The following is a 22,886-nucleotide window of genomic DNA, read 5'->3' as shown; positions in this document are numbered from 1 at the left end:
AAAAGGAAAAACGCTTGCCTTGTTTAAAACACAGTCGCGAGATTCCCTTAATTTTTTTCCTACACTACCTTGAAGGTAGTCTAGAATTGAACATTTCGAAAAAGTTTTAGTGCCCGTAGCGTCTTTCGATTTGAAAATACAGCATCATTTGAACTTTCAAATTTTCACCTTGCGTGACACCAAGACAGTTGCTCTCTGGTTGAAAAAAAAACCCTTCCTTAGACGTTTGAACAATTTAAAGGTTTCTAGTATGTATAGATTCTGTTGATGCGTATTTATTCCAATTCATGAAAAAAAAAGAAAGCGTTTTCATGGCAAAGTGAATTCCACTTGTACTTGTTGATTTTCGGCGGCTATATTTGTGTAAAATATTGGTACACAAGGTTAAGAGCCGTTAAAAGTTGCGTGAGATGCTTCGGCCAATAGCTAAAATATGATGTACCGCACAGGCTTGAACGTTCACAACATTTCACTTTCTTAGCCTTCAGAAATTAGCTTTTGTTGCGTGACATTCATAACTACCGCTGACCAACACCTTGGGCTCGCGTTTACCTGTACTCTCGAACTTCATGCCTGCGTTGGTTACTTGTGCAAGGTTGCAATATCATTTATTAATCATTTCTGTTTAGCTCGGGAATCTATTCACCAAGGCAAATTATAATTTCAGCACCGAATGCGAAAAAGGACTGATGTTTATTCTTTGGCGGAGAGCAAAGTAGAGAGTGGATTACATGTCCCTACATCACACAATAACAAATTTAAACCACAGTGTTTATCATTGACTATAGCTGTTCAGCACGCACGGTTTTGAAAACAACCCAAACAAGATGATAGTGACCAGGTAAATTCGTACAAGCAACTTTTTGATTAACAAATTAGTTATGACAGTTTTTTATTCGGTATTCATGTTGTGACATCGGATATTTTAAGCGTTATTGCAATTTCGTATGAGATATATTTCAGTTTTCGTTGCCTTCTTCAATTACCTTTATTTGCCGTAAATAAAATAAATAGACACCTTAAGTACTGTTAACCTTAAAATTACGTTTAGGAACTAATCCTGTAAAGGGTTATTTTCTTTTATTTGTCGATCTCTTTCTGTTAGACATGGTCGCTGTTCGTGTTCGTTCAACGGCTGTTGACACCATAAAAGAACAGATGCCAAAAATTTTATTCTCGCTCTTGTCGGAGCAAGGATGGATGATACTCGTAATATAAGTTGGTTTCCGAAAGAAGCTTGAACTTTTACTATATTTGGATCAAAAGATGGCCTAAATTTCATCTTAGGAAAATCTTTCGTGACATGGATGGGTGTTGACATCTGTTGCTTGACACCTGTCACTCTGAATAATTTGAAACTGTTTTGGTAAGCTACTGAAGGACCATTCTTCGTTCAGGGAAAATGATAATAAAATTGATTGTATTGTGTGGTCTGGAGGTCTTTCTGATTTTTATGCTGATTTTGGTTAAATTTTTAGGATTTTGGCCCCAAAACCAGGGGGGGTGGTCTAAATACCTTGAGAAAAGTCCCAAAGCCAGCCCACTCTGTCTTCAAGGATTTTTCGGTGTATCCTTCATTGTGGCTAAGTTTCATTGAAATCGGTGTGATGGCTTGTATCACACCTGCCTGGTCCTCTCATGAACTCAGTCTTAAGTTCCTCTACATAATCAATGTCAGTTACCAAAAAGGCAATTATTTCTTTGTTTAGAGCACCAACATGGCTGCCACAAAATCATGTGAAAATGCTCTACTAGGATGTGAATCCTGTTCCAAAATGCACCCAGGTCCCATTTTAGGAACCAGCAACAATCATGATACTCCACAGATGAGCTGGCATCTGTGATTACATGGGGCACCGTTTGTAAAAAAAATTATTTAGAACAAATTTGTGACATCCTATTTAGAAATAATTAAAACTGCCTGAAAATTTATTTATAAATAAGATGCAAAACTGGTTGCATGATATGTAAATAATTGTGTGAGGCACATTCTGATTTATAAATAATTTTGATCGCGAAATGAATTATATATAAATAATGAATTACACAACTTCAATTATTTATAAATCAGTCTGTCTCTAAAATATTTATTTACTTGTCTGAGACAAGGCACTTTCTAAGGCATCACTGATGGCATGAGAGACGGCTTCTGATATAGCAAGAGGCAATTTATATCGTTCCGCCAACTGTCAATCCCTTTGAAACAACGTTATATGGTTTCCGCGAGATGACTTTGACTTTGTGACTTTGTGACTTTGACTTTGACTTTGTTCCCAGACGCAAAAATCATTATTTCAATAATGTCATTATCTCTATAAAGTCATTATTTATAAGTAAGACTTTGCTTCCGGAGGTGAAAGTCATTATTTGTAAAAAAATTACTTTGACCAAATTTCGTGTTATATAAATAAGTATCTCAGAAACCCCATACTCAGCGAGGTAAAATTTCATTATTTATAAATAATGGGTTTCACTCTAGGTAAACTTCATTATTTATCAATAATTTACATATCATGCGACAAGTTTTGCATCTTATTTATAAATATATTTTCGGGCAGCTTTCATTATTTCTAAATAAGGAAAAGATATCACAAATTTGTTTTAAATAATTTTTTTACAAACAGCGCCCCATATGATTACCCCCTTAATCTCATAAATCGTACTTTTTGTTAGCTAAATTCTGACTCCACCAAAGGTTCTAAAAAATGTTTCAAAACTGCCTTGATTAATTCATTTAGTTATACTAAGCTTTTGTGACCTACAATGAGGCACCAATTTGTTTGAGGAGGTGAAAAAACTAGGATGAGATCTGATTAAGATTTCAATAGTAGATAAAGGCATGATTACAGGTTAGGAATCTACAGTTGGTTATTCTCGTATATAGAAAGCAAGTTGCTTGGCAGCAGGTGAAAGTTTAATGTCGAGCTTGTACGCCTGTAAGTTCTCAGCCTTTGTGTCAATCCAGCCTTGGTAGAGGCACCCCTTTAACGTTAGTAGTGTAGTGTCCTCGTCAGTGGCTCTCTGCACTTGCTCCTTAGTGACTGGGTTGGGTGTGTTGCATGTTACAACATAGTTCATATAGCGTTTCACTTCCTTGGTAGTTTTGAGTTCAAGCTTGGTACACGTCTGAAGTGGCGTAGGGTGTTGTGATGTGTAATCCAATATGTTTTCCTTTCTGGACCAGTACTCCACGACAAAGTCGTAATCCAACATCCTGTTTACGATCCTCTGCACCCGGATGGACATTGCATGTGTGGGCTTGTTGAAGGCAATTTCTAGAGGTTTGTGGTCCGTCACCATCTTAAACGGTATCCCATACAGGAACAGGCGATACTTTTTGCAACCAAAATCACCCGCTAAGGCTTCTAGTTTGATCTGGCTATACCATTTTTCTGTGTCTGTAAGGCCTCAAATAGCATACTGCACAACTTGCCACGTTTGTTCTTCAAGCTTCCTCTGTGTGAGAGTGGCTACCAGTCCCATCAGACACCTGTTCACGTGGAGTTCGTGTTCCACTTGGGGATCCAAGTAGGCTTGTGCCATGTCACTACTGAGCATGTTCTTCAGTTCTTCAAATGCTTCTGTGTGCTCTTGTATCCATTCAAATTTTCCACTTAGTAATTATCCGAGTTTGCAGACCACTTTCTGATACTTTCTGGCTTCCATAAACCGTGAGCTATACCTGACTGCGCACAGAAACGAATTAAGTTCCTCTGCATTCCTCAAGTGGCCCGCCTCCTTGATAGCCTGTACCTTGCAAGGGTCTGGGGATACTCCCTTCTTTGAGAACATCAAGCCATAATAGACCATGCGTTCTTTGTTGAATTCACATTTTCCTTTGTTGAACATGACATTCTTTCCGCGACTTTTCTTTAGGAGGGCCTCCAGGTTTGCATCATGTTCCTTTGTGTCATACCCATGCACAATGATGTCATCGCTAATGTTGAAGACCCCTTTGAGGTCTTGTGTCAACTCCTGTCTGATGGTCTCCTGGAATATCTCAGCGGCTGACCTCGTACCATAGTTCAGCCTCTTGTATCGGCATAAACCAACGTTGCGTCAAGAAGGTCGTTACATTTCTCTAACTCCCCTTGACCTCTAGTTGGTGGTATCCCCTGGGCATGTCCAAGTGTGAGAACACAGTCAACCCACTTAGCTCGTTGACATTGTCATCTATCGTGGGCTGCTGGGTGTGCCTGCGGGGTATTGCTTGGTTTGCCACACACACATCTACCGTCAGGCGAATCTGGCTCTAATCTTGTTGGGAGCAAGGCTGTTGCCTAACAGGAGCCCGGTAGCCTGGGGCTCCCAAAGAATAGCTCTGGGCTCCTTAATTTTTCACAGCAACACCTTTCACTTCATATGTTGGGCTCCTAAGTTCTCAGCGTTTAGCTCTGAGGGCCCCTTTAAAATTTTCTTAGGCAGCAGCCTTGGGGAGTGACCACTGGCAGCGATACCCATACCGCTGGCTGGTTAACTTTTTCAATGATATCTTGGTCCAGAAGGTGTTGTATTTCTTTTTCCATTTTCTCCCATACACTAAATGGTTGTCAGCGTGGTGGCTGTGCGACAGGTTTAAATTCAGGGTCAACATTTAAATCAACCTGAATGTCTGTTAGCTTCCCAATTCCTTCAAATCGATCTTTGTACTCTTCCAAAAGTTCTTTGACGTGGTTCGCGTCTTCCGATTGTTTGAGTCCCTTTGAAATTGCATTGCTCACAAGTATCATTCCCAGGTCCTTTCCATCCTCATAACTCAGCAACAATGTGGTCTGGGTATCTCCCTTTGTGAGCTGCCATGTGACCACCTTCATTTCGGTCTTGGACTCGGTGAGTGCATCTTGTTTTTTTTATCATAACTTTCTCTTCCAGGCCGTATCTTTGAAAGGTCGCCATTAATTTAATTAGTACTTTTCTTAGGGACCTTTTATCCGAGGTTCCCATGGGGTTAACCGTTTCCAATGTGCACGTGGACTTGTTGCTGCTCTCGGGCGACGTTTCAGATTTTTGTTCACCTTCATATGCTAATCTTTCATGGCTTTAATTTCTTGTTTACTTTTACAATAATTCACGAAGTGTTTCCTTTTCCCAAATCGCATACACCGCTTGCCGAAAGCCAGACATTTTCTTGGTCCCCCTTGGTGCGGCCACTGTTTCCCGCAATTAAAACATGATTTTTTGCCTGTTCCATCCACTTCTTGTTTAACGGTGACGTCCGCTGGGGTTTGGTTCTCCACTTTTGTGGCGTGTTGATCCGCGCTTACGAAACCTCTGGCATATTTGAGTGCTTCTGCTAGTGTTAGCTGGTCTTGTAGTAGCTTTCTTCTCACTCTATTGGATTTCTGCTCTCGATCATGGCCATTAGTATCTTGGTATCCAACCAACCCGCCAGGAAGTCACAATGCTTGCCTTTCACTCTAAGCTTCAAGATGAACGAATCCCAAGTTTCGTCCTTTCCTTGTTTGATGCAGTGAAATTTGCGTATGTTGTACAGCCGGTTCTGAGATTCCTTGAACTTGTCTCGTAGTGCATTAACGGCTCTGTCCAAGTCTGTTCCTGTGTTGCTAAGTTGTTCGAATATGTCCAGAGTAGCTTTGCCTATTGAGTCTAAGAAAAGCAATCGTTTTTGTGCCTTGTCCATAATGTTGTATGCTTTCAAGTGGTTATTCTTGAACTGCTGGGCACATTTAACGAAGCGAGCGTAAACTGTTTCTGGGTCCCTGCGAATATCGAATTCCGGAAACTGTACATGATGTATGTACATACATGTAGTCAATGCTGATCGCCATTCTGTCCCTTATTCCACTGACATCCTTGTCACCAAGTTAATGTCAAGTGTTTACAATGTTAACATCTCTCGAACAATATCCGTTCGGGCTGACTCGACGCATTATATAGCATGCTTAGTAACATACCATGCATACATTACTTTGCCCATTGAGCTACTAGAATTCATTGGAGAGCTAGGTGTGTGCTTACAATCTTATTTTCAGTTGTCCTTTCAGCCGTTTGCCAGGCAACTTCCTTCTATATATAATTCCCACGGGCTATACCTTTCCATCATTGATGAATTGGTTATTCTTAATGGTGGAATAACTTGATTTGTATCGTTAGTTAGGGTAGTTGAATAGTAGGAGGCATTTCTGGTAGCTGGCTTCTTTTGCTTACCATATACTGTATACATTTTAGGGATCGATACAAAATTAACTTATGATCAGTACGGTTTATTACGATCTGAAGCCCTTTGCAAGTCATTGGAAATCCACATAGATGACCTGCATATGTATGAACACTGTGTACTGGTTACGTACACACATGAATAGTGTGTTTTTGTTGGCTGTCAACCTCATAAATCTTAAATGAATTTCATCTACAGTGCTGACCTGGGTCCTTCAATAGCACCATCACTTCCCGGTTCCAACATACCTGACTTACCTGAGGTTGTGGAAGAACTACCAAGGACAGAAGGAGTCCCACCTCCTCCCCCACCATCTTCTGGTCCAGCCCCTCCTCCTCCTCCCCCTCCTTCTGGACCTGGTGGTCCACCACCTCCACCCCCACCACCACCACCACCTCCTCCAGAACCTGAGGCAGTACCTCCTCCTGCCCCATCAGCAAATGGATCCACAGGTGAGTGACAACCCTTGTCATTTATCATTGCCCTTGTCTTATCTCTCTATGGGACAAGGATGGCACAGTCGGTTAGTGCGCGGCCTTGGTGCAAGAGGTCCTGAGTTCGATTCCCGGATCTCGCATCCTTGTTTCGACTTCTTTCCTTTCCGTGTAGCTAAGTAGCTTTAAATACCCGTAAAACGGAGCACTGATGGAGAGGGGGAGTAAAGTGAGTGCACCGTCGACCTCAGGTTTGTCAGTTGAATTACTTTTACGAGTTATCGACGTTAAATATGGTTGCTTTTCTTTGCTTTGCTTTTGCTTTTACCTGTAACCTGTTGACCAGACCTCAAATCAGTGTAGCGCTGTTGGTCTTTTTGTTTATGTATCTTTTCCAATGCCGTTAAAGTGCCCTTGTGATAAAAACAATCACTTCCTTTTTTTCTTCACATTTTGAAAGTGTGTTTGCATAATACCTGACTGGCAAATTTTGAACTTTGATTTTTATCCAAAGGCCATTTACTTTGAGAGTATGTTTTGAATTTCATGGCCCGTTATTGCTCACGTTCAAAACTGGCTGATTGGACCTCAGAAGGTTGGATCCAGGGAAAAATGACATCAAAGGCTCACTAGCTTAAAATTTTAGCGTGTGAATGCAGCTTATTATAATATACAAAAACGCGAGTTTAAAAGTCTGAAAGCCCAAAACTCCTGTGCTGCATATTAATTCTGTGCCGTACACAGGCATTACATTCTTAAACTAGTGAGCTTTTGATGTTATTTTCTCCTCGAACCAGCTCTCTCAATAACTTAAAGTGAGTAATGGCGGACCATTAAATAGGAAAAGTCCAGTTAAAATAAACAGGTGTGCTTTTGAAATCAAGGCTTAAAACTTTGGTAGCTTAGTGTGTGGTTAACATACCTAGTTTTGACATCCAAAAAAAATAAGAATGGATTTTTTGGTCACTGGGGCACTTAAAAATAAATTTTGTTCACTTGGTTGTTGGGTTGAAAAGTGAAAGAAATGTAAAAATAAGTGAATAGGTTTGCCTCAACAACATGAGAACTAAATGTGATGTAATTTATTACGAAATGAAATTGCAGTTGTGGTTACAGATTGTTAAGCATAAAGATGACAGGTAATCTTGTGTTTAAAGCCTTTTTGGTCAGTGGTTGAAAATTGATGATAAAAAATTATATTAACCCATCGACCCTCAAACGCCCTAGGACACCGCCAGTTGACGAGTAAAATCGTCTGATGTTAGACAGTAAAGTCTGTGAAATCTCACTCCTAGGGGTCAATAGGTTAAGCAAGTTCAGGTATTAATCCTATACTTTTTTTGCCTGAATAACTGGTAAAATCTATGTGACAAATGTTGTCAATTTTTGCATTTAGCAGCATTCATGGTTACATACTAATTCTGATGTTACTTTTCCCACTTAAAAACTGTGAACTTCAAGACACTGGAGCTCTGCCAAGTGATGTTCCAGATGCAGTTGCTTCAGATGGCCGTGCATCACTGATGGAGTCTATTCGCAAAGCAGGAGGCAAGGGCAATGCCAAATTACGCAGCGTCAAGGAAAGAAAGCTGAAGAAAAAAGCAGAGAAAGAGCAGTCTGCTGTGAGTGGCGGAGGTGGTGGGGACCTGATGGGCGACCTTTTTGCCAAGTTATCCATGCGTCGCAAGGGTATTTCCGGGTCCAAAGGGGATGCAGGTTCTTCTAATGCACCACCAGGCACAGGTTCTGCCATGGACAAAGTTTCAGCCATGATTCCTGCACCACCAAAAAATGACCGGTCGGAGTTGACACTCTCTGCAGGAAGTGATGACTGGGACTGAAACATAGAATTTAGTTAATAATCCAGGGATTTTGGCCAATATCAATTCCAGAATATGTGGAAGCGTTGTCTCCTGAAGCTATGATTAACACAGTCGACCAGACATAATTATGTAAAATATCACATCTTGTTGAAATCATAATCAATGTAATAATAATAGTACAATATTTTTACCAAGTAAAAATTGCTGCTGAAAGATAGTGATGTGGCTTCCACTTAGCCATGATACTTAAGATTACCTTAGCTTTTCGTTAGGAATGCAAATGAACCCAGTTACTGGTCTTATGAAATACATCTTGTCACTTCATGTAGATGCATGTCACAGAACACTGTCTTTTCTGTGTACAGAAAGAAGCTTTCAGGGTTTGTCTCAGAATTGGTTCTGAAGTTGGTGGACATAAATGACTTTCATGGACTTTCATGTCCATAACCCTTATTACTTTTTCTCAATATGCAATCCGGCAGCATTCTGCGAATCCTGCAATCTGATTGGCTCTGGGAGCAGGCAGAATTTTTTTTATCTTGCCCACCATCCTGAGAGGAATCCAAGCCCTGGTTGTGTGAGCTTAAGTGATGAACCAGTGTTAGGACCAAAAATAGATTTTTTTGAAGCCTTTTAAATGTTTTTAAAAGTAAGCAGTGTTGCTTTACAAACTAATAAAATAATATTGTGAAGAGAATCAACCGATCATTGCAGTATTGCCTGATACTTCTCTTTTGATAATAAGCATCACAGGCCAGCCTTAGCAATGGTTCCCAGCCAGCACGTCTTTTTAGGGAAAAAAATAAACAGGTTATTCACTGGCCTTGGTTGGTTCGTATAGGGAAAAACTGTGCCCTTGGCCTGCAGCCTTGGCCCTCGGTCACATGCAGGTATTTCCCTGTACGGACTTTCTGGCCGGTGAAAAACATACACATTTGAACAATCTCTGTCCTATACCAATCCAAGCTAAGGGTTGTAAAGAGCCTGTAAGTGTTATAATAACGATTTATAATTTATTATTTTGCACGCTTAATCCTCTTTATGGTTGTCTGGGGACTAGGCTGCAAACGCAGATATCTTTCCGGCACGTACGTCTGCATTCACAGGCTATCTGGGGACTAATTTACGAGCACTTCAGTCAACAAGATCAGATTGGAAGCCCTATATAAGGCACCCTTGGCAGTGAGCCCAGATGAAGTCCATGTATAATTTCTGGACCACAGCACCATAGCCAGTTGTAATGTGCTTGGAGTCGATTTTGTTGAGGGAGGAAAAGCGGAATATGGCTGTGTATGCACCTATTTCAAGATGTGTGATTCATGTCAGTCGAAATCACCACATATGGAAATAAACAATAGACGCCCAAACCATAGCTAACAATAATAATTATTTTTATGATGTCACTCAGTAAGAAATGAACAAGAATATCTAAGAATCGGTCCGCATGATTGTAACAGTCAAATACCCTGAAGATGGCTTAACGCTGAAAACGTTCAGGTTTTTTACTTTTTAGAGAATTCTTAGCCTTGTATTAAAATGATAGTCAATTATTTTTATTATTGTTAACAATGGTTTGTCTCTAAAATGTGGGCTATCATGAATTATTCTATTTCAAAGGCTCTCCTGGTTGATCCAGAAAATAATATAATTATGACGGAAACAACAAGCCTAATCAAAAACTCAATAGAACTGCATCCTAAGCCAGTGCAGTGAGTTTAAAGGTTGCAAAGAGCTGTGTGGTATCTGTAGAATACTCAGAGGAAAACCCCAAGTTAGGTTGAGATCAAACAAAACTCAGCCCACACATGATTGCAGAGGTAGGAGTGCCATAATTCCTTTGAGGAAATCTCCAAAAATTGCATCAAGCAACATTCCAATGCCCCAAGTTAATTTTTTTTCTGGCTAGCATGCTCTCAGACTCAGGTAAAGGCTCATACCTTCTTTCACATTTTCAGCTGTCTTTCTGTTACACCTAGTCCTTAACCCCTCAAAATAGTTTTGCTTCCACAATTACTTACGGATGAGATTTTGTGCAACGTTCCCTGAAACCTGGCCCACACTTCCCTGTGAGAAGTGCGGGCATTATGTGGTCCATAATCAGGCCTCATCAGCAATCACAGCAAAACTAGCACGTGTTCAGACACTATTAGTAGTCTATCATGTATCACTGCACCTTTCATGAGATGGAAATGTAATTTTGAGTTACAAACATGGCTACGGAAGGCTTCTATGCCCTGAAAGTTGTACCTAAAATGTAGACAGTTGCATAGGTGATGAACTTGGAGCTACAAATAGCAATAAAAAAACAGTCCATTGTTACCAGAGGTCATTTCCCATTTGGGAATACAAGGCAAAACATCTGCTTCAACACACTCCTCTTTAGTCAGGATAATGTATGAAAGAAAAAAGAGAATCACTAAATTTCCTTTTTGTTCAAAATTATTTGGAAATGTGTCTGCTCAACTTTTTCACGACTGTCAACATTTTCACTTCAGTTTTTTTGTGAAAGAAAGTGTACTTTGAGTGCAACTCTTCACACATCTCTGTTAAGAGACTATTACTGGTATTTTTGGCATTGACTTGGGGACACTTGCAAAATATCATTGTTCCACGCAGAAGTTGTGCTTATGGCCCCGTGATTTCCAGTTAAGGTGCTCAAAATCTGAGCTATACAAGACTTGTGGAGGCTTGGCAGTTGATTATCTAGTTGTTGTTGATGAGGTAGGCAAAATAATGTCATTGTAAGTTACACCTGGACTTTCACTCAACAAAACAAGCACTGTGATTGGTTGATTCTTGGCTCATCCTCTGTGTAAAAACCTGTGAAACTCACAGATGACGTAACACAAAGGAAAACAAAAGAGCAAAAACACATCAAACAATAACCTAACCCTACCACGAGCTAACAAAACAAAGAAAAAGTTTCACAGGTTTTTACACCGAGGTAAACCCTGATTCTTGGTCACGTGCCCCTGATCAAATTCAAATGAATCCCAACTAGAATAAAAATACTACAGTTGTTGCACATGCAGGATAAAACAGCACTATATAATATATATCAAAGCAAAGCACTTGATGCCTGGTCCCTTAGGAAACTAGTTACTTTTTTTTTTCTTTAAGTCCTAATGTTTTCCCCAGATGAAGGATTCCTGGGAAAACAAAACTGTACCCTCAGGACCATTAATTTAAATTTTATCACGAATGCAAAACTGACAACCAAAGACTTTCATGTAGCACAGCAGATGAGCTGCATTTTCACAGCATGACTGTCTCAGATGCAGCTCTCAAAATTTTCGAGTGAATAGTCAGGTAGCCACTCTCGGTTACAAAAACAACTTCTCTATAGTGTTTGGTAGTTTCGAAATGTTATTAGGGTTAGGATATTCATATTTGATGGCAGTTTAATAAAGGTCGCAGTTATTGTGAGACAAGGCAAATTCTTCTTGATGTCAGCTCTGAGAGCATTCAAGAGCTTGAATGAAAATGGAATAAATTTCACCCTTTTACCTTTCGTTAATGTTTTGTGCCATGTTTATACTGTTGTTCAAAACAAAATTTATTCAAGCTTAGTTTATTAATAACCAATTCAAGAAAAACGTTTGGAATGTCAGTGGTCCAATGCAACTGCCTTCACTACAGAGGAAACGTGACAAGGCTGAACAGGAGACATTGCCACCCGTGACATTTGCCAAAAAACAGCTTCTTCCCTGAAAAGGGATAGTAGACATTATGAAAAAACTGAAAGTGTAATTTTCTTCAAAACTGAATCACTATCAGGCATTAATGAACTTAAAAAATTTTAATTTCCTTTTTGCGTTTTAGCTCATCGAACGAACGCCATTTCCGTAACAGCTTGAAATAAACTTGGTCTGTAGAAACAAGCCCTTTCCAGTATGTGTGTGTTGATCGACTCAAGAGCGGTTCAGCAGTAGATTTTCCGAACAAAGAAGTTAATATAATAGCGCTTGAAGTCGTAGAATGCAAACCAGCCGACTTAAGTCTCAAAACAAGTAAACGAGTTTGAAACACTGTGTCGAAATGAGAACATCTTCATCTTAAGCTACGACGACAATGGTTCCCATTAAGTGTTGGCAAATGTCGCCTTTTGCGGTAAATTTAAGATCTCTAAGAATGGTTCTAAAAAACGACATTTATCAACAGAGAACCAATATAACATTGTGCATAGTAATATAAAAATACCTGTCACAGTTAACATGAACACCACACACATCCAATGTGATCAATCTGTATTTTAATATTCGGCTGCGGTGTTACACGAATAATCAAAACTTTCAGAGATCTACAGTTTTTTTTAACGTCCACAATCAGTAAAAAAACAGTTCCAATCGTTAGGATCTAATCTAACGAGAGGCGACAAGACCATGATGGGGAGTCGGTATGCCATGCGACAAGAGAGCAGCATTTACAACTGGATCCTTGTAAGCTCCAGTGTTTGAAAACAGGCTTCGGAGAACGTTGAGCTCTTTAGTGAGAAAATCCACCTTGGATTGTAGGCGGGCATTCTCCTCTTGTAGCTCATCAACTTTGCTTTGGGTCTCCGCATATTTCTGTTTGCTCTTGAATCGGCTTTTGCGGACAGCAATGTTGTTGCGTTCCCGTTTTAAGCGATATTCCTCGCTTCCTTTCTCCATCGCCATTTTCTTGATGGAGGATGAACCTCGGCGAGATTTCGGTGCCTTCAGCTGCGAAGCGATGGAGGGCAGCCTGCTTGACTTGTGCTCGAGGTCTTTCGCCAGAGTCGTTGATTTGTACGTCACAGCCGGTTTATGGGGATTAGGTTTAGGTACTACTTTAGAAGGAACGAATCCTTGGTCTACCTTGGATAAATACGGTTGCACTACTTCTCTACTCCTGTTATCCTTCTTGGGGGCTAAATACTTGGTTAAATCTTCGGGCCTGGTATTCAAGGTGGCAGGATCCAGATAAGATGCAAAGTCAATCGAGATGTCGTTCAGATAGGTGCAGTTCTCGTCCAGATCAGAAGCAGAGCTCAGGTCAACATCATCGAACAGTTCAGAGCTGGGAGAACTCGCTGCTGACCATTCGGCAGAGTCGTAGAGATCGAGCACATCCATTGGCGTACATGGTGTATATACACATGGTTCTGGCTCTTGCTTCAAGTCCAGTCCGTCTAAGATAGGGAGGGGGAAATCTAGTTCCTTTAAGGGAGGTATTTTGGCGACTTGTCCGGTAAAATTCTTTAAAAAATGGTCGGGTTTACACCCTAACGTTTACGACGACGCTTCCGAATCGTTGCGGTTGGGAAGAGGACGAAAGAGAGGCAGACGAAGCATTTTAGGGCGGCCTTCTGCCAAATTTAGACATAACAGAATCAGTCGAAACCTGATTGGTCAATTTAAGACAATAGTTGCTAATGGTCACCTCCATGTTTTACTTCAGTCCGGTTTTTTACGGTCTTCATCATGTGATTATGATGTAAGCGATAAATTGCGAAAACAGGAAACTTCTGCTTGCTTAATAACGTTGTTTCACAATATCCTTTTGCCTTTAGCCGCTCTATTGAGCCTATAGCCCTCACAAAACTGCAAGATACCGCGGGGGCGTTCTTCGTCAAAGAATGTCAATATTGAAGCAACTGTCTGATTCCACACGGCCAGATGAGAAAAGGAATACTTGAAACTCGTAGGTGTTGTGTTTTTATTTTTTCTGACTGAAGCTAGTTCGACGATTACAATGTTAATGGACGGCAAACACTGTACGCCCATTCTGTAGTACTCTATAGTGAAGCTTAAGTGAGCTTACAGTATTTTATTTAGCCATGCTATTGATGTGTGGAGGCGACATTTAATGCTGAATATCTGATTACGATAGATAAATAAACAAAAAGTGATTAATTTAGTATGGCTTTGTAACTTGTAGTTTCTCAACAATGGATAATATGATACAGTCCATGCATTGATAAAACTTTGGGATGACCCAAGCACGTTTTGCCGATTTTCTACCTCATCAGAAATATCCCAAGGGCTTATGGGGTCAAGGTCATAATTTTATACTTCCTATCCTAAGATATTCTTTGAACTTTTTAAAAAATAGCTTCCTTAAAACAGTTCCTGGTTTAAAGTAATTTTATGCAATCTTTTACTTTTTAGATAATATCAAAATTTTTGCTCAATTCGTTTTTTTTTAAATTAGTAATAATTTATTGGTAATAAACTAGTGTAATGTAATATAGTCTTTGACAAGAAAACTGTCTCATTTTGCTGCCACATATTGTTCAATAAAGACCATCAACATTATCATTTCTCAAGTGAAGCTATGATCTTCGCAGTTATGAGAGCAATGTTTGCAATTGCGTAGAGAAGCCTGAAAAATTCAGGACTTCAACGGGGTTTGAACCCGTGACCTCGCGATTCTGGTGCGACGCTCTAACCAACTGAGCTATGAAGCCACTGACGTTGGGAGCTGGTCATTTGTGGGTTCTAATGGTTCATTTCATATACCATTTCATCATTGATTATCATTTCTGTTATAATAATATACATGGCAAAATTTCAGCATGTTGATTGGCAGAGAGAATGTCAATAATATTATCCCAAACAAAGATCAGAAAAGTGAAATTGGTGTAATAAAGGTGAAAATTTTGCATAAGTAATTGCATGATTTTTCTTGTGCAATTTGGAATAAATAAGCTTTTGTTTGTCTTTGAAAATTAACAAATTGAAGCCAGTTTTTATGTTTGTCCTCATATTGATGATGAAATTATATTTTAACTTGGGTTGAATTTCCCAGGTTAAATGAAGAGAGATAATATGCCGGTATCCAAACACTGAAATGTGTGCAGTGATTCAAACTGGCACAGTTATTTATCATCAATAACTTTTCTCGTATGCTCATTGGCTACTACTAACAACCGTACTGATAAAATTTCATTGGCTCGAAATTTGACAATCATGCCACCAACTTGCATAAATTAAAAAATCAGTTCAAGAATCAAAATGCGATCAAAAAACCCTCCTGGCAATAAAAAATGTTCATGGCTTTGTTTCAACTTAAGTCTGCAAAACTAAAATCAAACCGGTTAAAGGGGCAATGTTACATTATTTTAGGGTGTTTAGGGGAATTTTTAGTTAATTACAAGTTTAAAACTTGAAAATGGTAATGTTGAATTCCTTTACCGATGAAATTTTTCGTTTCATCACAAACAAGATGATTCTGAGCAAAAATGATCTTTATCCTGGCAATTTGTCATAGCTTGAAAAATGGCGGGCCAATCTTTTTCAAGATTACCCAAATGCAAACTGTTTCAATCTTGTTGATGCTTCTCTTTCCTTTTGCTGTATTTCTTTTATGTTGTTCAGCAGTTTTAAGTGGTTATTGCAATGTTTCATTCTACTTTTTGGCCATTTTGGGTGTTATGTAATTAAATCATTTTGCGCGATATAGCCCCTTTAAAGTCTGGCAAATCCTCCATAATCATAAATTACAAATTATTTTACGTGTCTGTACTCTTATTGATGATAAAATTTAGCCAATAAGCGTGAGAGAAATTCCTCAGTTATGGTAAAAAGTTACTTTTGCTTAATTATTTATTCCAAATTGCACTTGAAATCATGTTCTTACCTTTACTTATTACTGTTATTATTGAAGCAGTGGTTAGCAAATTAGTAAATCAGTCAAGAATTAAAGTAAAATTATAAAAACCTAAAGTAAGAAAGAGCAAGGATGATTAAAAATGGAAGTAATATGTTGTCTTGAGCCAATATTTGCAAGGGCACTCACTGCATGTCTTCTTCATCAGGGTTTTACAAGATGATCTCAAAGCCAAGAGCATGATCTCTTGAAGGGATCATTCTTAATTTCTGAGGCATAATTTTGAACGGCATTATTTGAAATGTTTGACTAAGTGTTATATTATATACAGTGCATTAATGTATGCAGTACATTTAACAACGCAATTTAAGTGAAAGAAAGAAACCACTAACATTTGGACTCTATACAATTGGAGAACCCTAGTAGGAAGCCTTTGATAACAAACTACTATCATAATCACACAAACGACTGCATAGAACCAACAATAAAAACTAGAATGTGATAAAGAAGTCAGGGTGGGGAGTCAGGGTGGCTCAGTGGTTATCAACCATGCCTCCCACCTCTGCGACCCAGGTTCAACCCTGGCCTTGAGGTCGTATGTGGGCTGAGTTTCAGTTGATCTCAATCTGACTGCGAGGGTTTTTCTGCGTGTACTCTGGTTTTCCTCCCTCTTCAAAATCGAATCTAAATCAATAACTTCCGGGTGAATACCCTCGTATAGGAAAAACCACTGGTATCTCTCCCTTTCATTATATTGAATGAATAAAGTTGGTATTACAAGGAAACTCTGTAGAAATTTCACTCCATTGAAAAATGTTTCATTTGAATTGCTCAACTTTCATCAGTTTGAATTGCAGCGAGTGGTTCAAACTGATAAATGTTGAGCGATTCAAACAAAAAAAATTTCAATTGAGTGGAATTGTTTAAGTTGTTCTGACATTCGGATATTTTAGACCTTTTGTTAGAAAGATTATGTATGTTGAATGGGGTACAAAAATTTATTATTTTTGCTTCAAATTATGACAACAAGCTCTATTTGTATGACAAGGGGATCTTTTTCAGATTACAAAAGCCAATTAGCTGAAGAAATAAAACTACAAAATACAGATTCCATACATATAAGTTTCTAACTATTGACTCACTTATTATTGGCATAACTAATTGCAAGTTTTGTTCATTCCTTCAATGAAATTGGCTTGGGTCTTCAATTTACCAAGTGAATCACAAGCACCCCAATCATAGTGAGCGAGTTTCAAACCCAAGGAATAATAATATTCTTGAGAAATAAAGCCTTCCTACCAGTACCTTCATTCCACTGCATGTCCACGTGTCTTATCCTTGCGGGTACTCATGCAATTTAGTTTTTTGGGGATCCATGATTTGACCTGTTTAAAGACCGTGGTTCATGTTTGGGGAAAATATAAAACGATGGAACGAGATTCTGAATGGTATATATGAACTGGAAAAGGGGGTTGGCAGTTTTAACATGTGAAATTCCATAAATATCGCTTTCAAGGACCAAGATCCTGGAAGTTCTGGTGACGTGAAAAAAAATCAAGCTGTCACTTTACAGCCGAATTATGATTATATCTTATCAATACATACTGTTCACGTTTTTGCTTGCCTTGTCTGTCTCTACTCAGCCTTATGTCAGTGCCAACCAGAGATCTATTGGTTGTTGAAAGAAAGGTTATTTTGTTGAATATCATTATTGTTGCCGTCGTCTCTTCTCAGTGAATCTCATGGACCTGTATCATCTGTATCTAGTTTTACAAGAGATCCTTTATTTCCAGGAACCGCTCAGTTGCAAAACTAACTGTTCGAAGGCCACGCAAAGTTTCAACCCAACTTTTTTTCTCACCGTATCGCAGCCAAAAAATGCACTTTTCAGGGGCCCGGGTGATTTGTCATTGGGATAAATGAGGTAAATTAGTGAATCGACTACTCCACAAGTTTGAGGTTAAATGTGTTTTTCGAAGGGCCTTAGTTATGATTTGTTACTACAGAGACCCATAAGTCCCTCATTAAGGGACATGCAAGTCGTCAACTTGTCAAGATATTCATATTACAACAACACTTGACGAACAAGAACTTGTCAGTTGTGATCTTACAGAGAGCGGACCTTTCAGGAGAAAGGCCAATCATTTCAGTGGGTGCATTTTGATCCGAGTGCAAATAAAACAGAGAAAAAGGGCATTGGTGTAAACCAAACAAGAAAGGCAATTTCAGCTAAAGAGATTAACTTCATAAACGTGAAGACAGGTGGACCTGGCACCATGTATGAATCCACTAAGGATACCTCCTTTCTTTGAGACATTTAAGAGAGGATCAGATCGGGATCGGAAGATTACCGGAATTACGAGATTTAGGGAGAATTTTGGTCAGCATGGCGGGATTTGAGAGGGTCCCCGATAGGGTTCTCCAATCCCGCCATCCCGACTAAAATTTTCCCTTCATCTGGAAATCCCGAACGTTTTTATCGGCAGATCCCGATCCCGGTCATGACGTCACAGCATGATGTCCAAACCTCGTCGTCAATTACAACAACAGTTGCCACCAACCATGATCCAATTGACCTTCATTGCATGTAGCATTTGCGTGCAATTACAGTTTTGAAACCGAAATGATACGTGATTGTCCATTATTATATAGTAGCAGAAACCCATAAGGGTTGAAACGTGTAATGGCCCCTTGTATGCTGGGAAACAAGCTTCTGAATATTCAATTTGCTAAGTACCATATTTGGAACAACAAGAGAGAAACATTCAACCAATCAGTTTGCAAGAACACCGTTACGCAATACAACCAATGTTCTCGCGCGAAATTAACTGGAGCGAGGGGTTTCCAAGTATGGTACTTAGCACTGAATATTCGGAAGCTGTGAACGCGCGTTACACGTTTCAACCCTTATGGGTTTCTGATAGTAGTTATTGAATCTGTTCATATTTTCCACTTTGTTAAACTCGGTTGTGAGTTTTGCAGTGTACCTGAGTGACAGGTCTGCACGACTCCCTAGGTCCCCTAGTGCATGTTTTGGCTTTTCAGATTTGATTGACCGCGCTCTTTTTGTAATATATGAAAGGCGGGTTTTTAGATTTCTTTGAGCAATGGTTGTCGCTCTATTAAATGCCAGTCTTTCGTGAGGCTTTGTTTCAAGTTCGTCGCTTCTGGGTGGTATTGTGTGAAACGGAAAGCAAAATTCGTTTGCTCTCCTGTGGTTTTTGAAGGAGTGCCAGATTTCTGTTTTTAAATTGCACTTCTGAGAGGGTCCTTTGAACAAGATTATTTGGATAATCTCTTTCACGTAGGCGTGATTTAAAATTTTGGATAAGCTCTTCAAATATTTTTTTAGAAGAGCTTGTTCTGAGAAGTCTGAGAAGGCTGGTGGGTGGCACGAGGACAAGTGTTGAAATATTTCAGTAGGTTTGAAGTGCGTGCGCATATCAAGGACTGAATTACCCTTGAACCTTTACCCTTTGTAAATGCCAGTGTTTGTATCCAGAAATGTCGTTTCTGTATCTGTAATTTCAGCCGTAAATTTAATTGTGGGGTGGTGTTTGTTTGCTTGTTCACCGAACTGTATTATCTCCTCTCTGTTTGTTAGCCTGGGTGACTGGTCAACAAAATGACGATGTTGTTGTTGTCCACGCATGTGACAGGCATGCGCACTTATAGTTCAAGTCTTATTTAGGATGCAAAACCACTTATACGAGGAAATTCATGTCTTACTTAAGGCGCGGACAAAAATTCTGTTCTAAGATAAGACGCGTCTTATGTAAGTCACGTCTAAAATGAGATGCGAACGCTTGTTTTGTACCATTTATACAAGCAGTTCGCAGTTCGCGTCTTATTTGAGACGCGTCCTACATAGGGCGCGTCTTATTTTCTCCCGTATAAATGGCCCTTAATGACTTCTTTATCATTAGGAGATTCCCTGGCTTTGAATTGTGCAACCCTACTGCGCGTAATTTCTTGCGTCATTGGCGCGCGCATTAGCTCGCGCAAAATTGATAAAATTGCGGAATTTCATTGACGCCAAGCTTAATTTGTCAAGGAATGGCTATTTTCTCCTGAACTTCAACAAGTTGCCAAATTGTTGAGACAAAGTTCATGAAAAAACACCTTTTCTAGCTTCCAGTACCCACCGTATCTAGAATTTAAACCTTTCCCACTTCCCCTCCCCTCTCCCCATTTCAATGTTGACTGTTTAAGTTTCCAACAGTTTTTGTCTTGCTAGCAACACTGATAATAGGGGGAGGGGGGCTGCAGTGTGAGAGATAATAGGTAAATTAATAGCGCTCCATGAAGGTGAAGTGTCTCCACTATTTTTGCAACTTGTTGCAGCACGGTAACCCCGCCTTTTTAATGGTGTCATGTACTCGTAATAGGTACACGGAAAACATGTTTTAAGGAGGGCCTTAGTTATGATTTGTTACTACAGAGACCCATAAGTCCCTCATTAAGGGACATGCAAGTCGTCAACTTGTCAAGATATTCATATTACAACAACACTTGACAAACAAGAACTTGTCAGTTGTGATATTACAGAGAGCGGACCTTTCAGAAGAAAGGCCAATCAGTTCAGTGGGTGCATTTTGATCCGAGTGCAAATAAAACAGAGAAAAAGGACATTGGTGTGAACCAAACAAGAAAGGCAATTTCAGCTAAAGACATTAACGACATAAACATGAAGACAGGTGGACCTGGCACCATGTATGAATCCACTAAGGATACCTCCTTTCTTTGAGACATTTAAGGATCAGATCGGGATCGGAAGATTACCGGTATTACGGGATTTAGGGAGAATTTTGGTCAGCATGGCGGGATTTGAGAGGGTCCCCGATAGGGTTCTCCAATCCCGCCATCCCGACTAAAATTTTCCCTTCATCTGGAAATCCCGAACGTTTTTATCGGCCGATCCCGATCCCGGTCATGACGTCACAGCATGATGTCCAAACCTCGTCGTCAATTACAACAACAGTTGCCACCAACCATGATCCAATTGACCTTAATTGCATGTAGCATTTGCATGCAATCACAGTTTTGAAACCGAAATGATACGTGATTGTCCATTATTATACAGTAGCAGAAACCCATAAGGGTTGAAACGTGTAATGGCCCCTTGTATGCTGGGAAACAAGCTTCTGAATATTCAATTTGCTAAGTACCATATTTGGAACAACAAGAGAGAAACATTCAACCAATCAGTTTGCAAGAATACCGTTACGCAATACCACCAATGTTCTCGCGCGAAATTAACTGGAGCGAGGGGTTTCCAAGTATGGTACTTAGCACTGAATATTCGGAAGCTGTGAACGCGCGTTACACGTTTCAACCCTTATGGGTTTCTGATAGTAGTAATTGAATCTGTTCATATTTTCCACTGTGTTAAACTCGGTTGTAAGTTTAGCAGTGTACCGGAGTGACAGGTCTACACGACTCCCTAGGTACCCTAGTGCATGTTTTGGCTTTTCAGATTTGATTGACTTCGCTCTTTTCGTAATATATGGAAGGCGGGTTTTTAGATTTCTTTGAGCAATGGTTGTCGCTCTATTAAATGCCAGTCTTTAATGAGGATTTGTTTCAAGTTCGTCGCTTCTGGGTGGTATTGTGTGAAACGGAAAGCAAGATTCGTTTGCTCTCCTGTGGTTTTTGAAGGAGTGCCAGATTTCTGTTTTTAAATTGCGCTTCTGAGAGGGTCCTTTGAACAAGATTATTTGGATAATCTCTTTCACGTAGGCATGATTTAAAATTTTGGATAAGCTCTTCAAATATTTTTTTAGAAGAGTTTTTTCTGAGAGGTCTGAGAAGTCTGAGAAGGCTGGTGGGTGGCACGAGGACAAGTGTTGAAATATTTCAGTAGGTTTGAAGTGCGTGCGCATATCAAGGACTGAATTACCCTTGAACCTTTACCCTTTGTAAATGCCAGTGTTTGTATCCAGAAATGTCGTTTCTGTATCTGTAATTTCAGCCGTAAATTTAATTGTGGGGTGGTGTTTGTTTGCTTGTTCAATGAACTGTATTATCTCCTCTCTGTTTGTTAGCCTGGGTGACTGGTCAACAAAATGACGATGTTGTTGTTGTCTACGCATGTGACAGGCATGCGCACTTATAGTTCAAGTCTTATTTAGGATGCAAAACCACTTATACGAGGAAGTTCATGTCTTACTTAAGGCGCGGACAAAATAAGAACAGACGAAAATTCTGTTCTAAGATAAGACGCGTCTTATGTAAGTCACGTCTAAAATAAGATGCGAACGCTTGTTTTGTACCATTTATACGAGCAGTTCGCAGTTCGCGTCTTATTTTCTCCCGTATAAATGGCCCTTATGACTTCTTTATCATTAGGTGATTCCCTGGCTTTGAATTGTGCAACCCTACTGCGCGTAATTTCTTGCGTCATTGGCGCGCGCATTAGCTCGCGCAAAATTGATAAAATTGCGGAATTTCATTGACGCCAAGCTTAATTTGTCAAGGAATGGCTATTTTCTCCTGAACTACAACAAGTTGCCAAATTGTTGAGACACTTTCATGAAAAAACACCTTTTCTAGCCTCCAGTACCCACCGTATCTAGAATTTAAACCTTTCCCACTTCCCCTCCCCTCTCCCCATTTCAATGTTGACTGTTTAAGTTTCCAACATTTTTTGTCTTGCTAGCAACACTGATAAGGGGGTGGGGGGAGGGGGGCTGCAGTGTGAGAGATAATAGGTAAATTAATAGCGCTCCAAGAAGGTGAAGTGTCTCCACTATTTTTGCAACTTGTTGAAGCACGGTAACCCCGCCTTTTTAATGGTGTTATGTACTCGTAATAGGTACACGGAAAACTTGTTTTAAGGAGGGCCTTGGTTATGATTTGTTACTACGGAGACCCATAAGT

At 39.7% G+C, this 22,886-nt stretch overlaps 2 protein-coding genes and 1 non-coding gene across 3 annotated transcripts in view; 1 reads left to right on the top strand and 2 right to left on the bottom strand.

The window, feature by feature from the left end:
- The window catches only part of LOC137978541 (WASH complex subunit 1-like), a 25,933-nt gene extending 12,639 nt beyond the window's left edge, over positions 1 to 13,294 (top strand). Inside the window, exons 2-3 of the mRNA XM_068825519.1 lie at positions 6,377 to 6,630; positions 8,074 to 13,294. Of these exons, the coding sequence (XP_068681620.1) occupies positions 6,377 to 6,630; positions 8,074 to 8,453 (634 nt within the window). The 3' untranslated portion in view covers positions 8,454 to 13,294. The remainder of the gene's footprint in view (positions 1 to 6,376; positions 6,631 to 8,073) is intronic.
- LOC137978548 (CCAAT/enhancer-binding protein beta-like) lies at positions 12,671 to 13,785 on the bottom strand. The gene has a single exon (XM_068825532.1). It carries the CDS (start codon positions 13,529 to 13,531, stop codon positions 12,797 to 12,799), a length of 735 nt encoding a protein of 244 aa, XP_068681633.1. The 5' UTR covers positions 13,532 to 13,785; the 3' UTR covers positions 12,671 to 12,796.
- A 1,007-nt stretch (positions 13,786 to 14,792) lies between these two features.
- Trnas-aga (transfer RNA serine (anticodon AGA)) lies at positions 14,793 to 14,865 on the bottom strand. The gene has a single exon. It is a non-coding gene; the product is annotated as a tRNA-Ser (tRNA).
- Between the last annotated feature and the right edge of the window lie 8,021 nt (positions 14,866 to 22,886).

This window comes from Montipora foliosa, chromosome 12 (assembly GCF_036669935.1).
Source record: "Montipora foliosa isolate CH-2021 chromosome 12, ASM3666993v2, whole genome shotgun sequence".
NCBI lineage: Eukaryota > Metazoa > Cnidaria > Anthozoa > Scleractinia > Acroporidae > Montipora > Montipora foliosa.
The sequence above is the reverse complement of the archived record's forward strand: the minus strand, read 5'-3'. Positions and strand labels throughout refer to the sequence as shown.

Coding starts and splice junctions, on each gene's coding strand:
- LOC137978548 (XM_068825532.1), bottom strand. CDS start 13,531: ATGGATGTGCTCGATCTCTACGACTCTGCCGAATGGTCAGCAGCGAGT.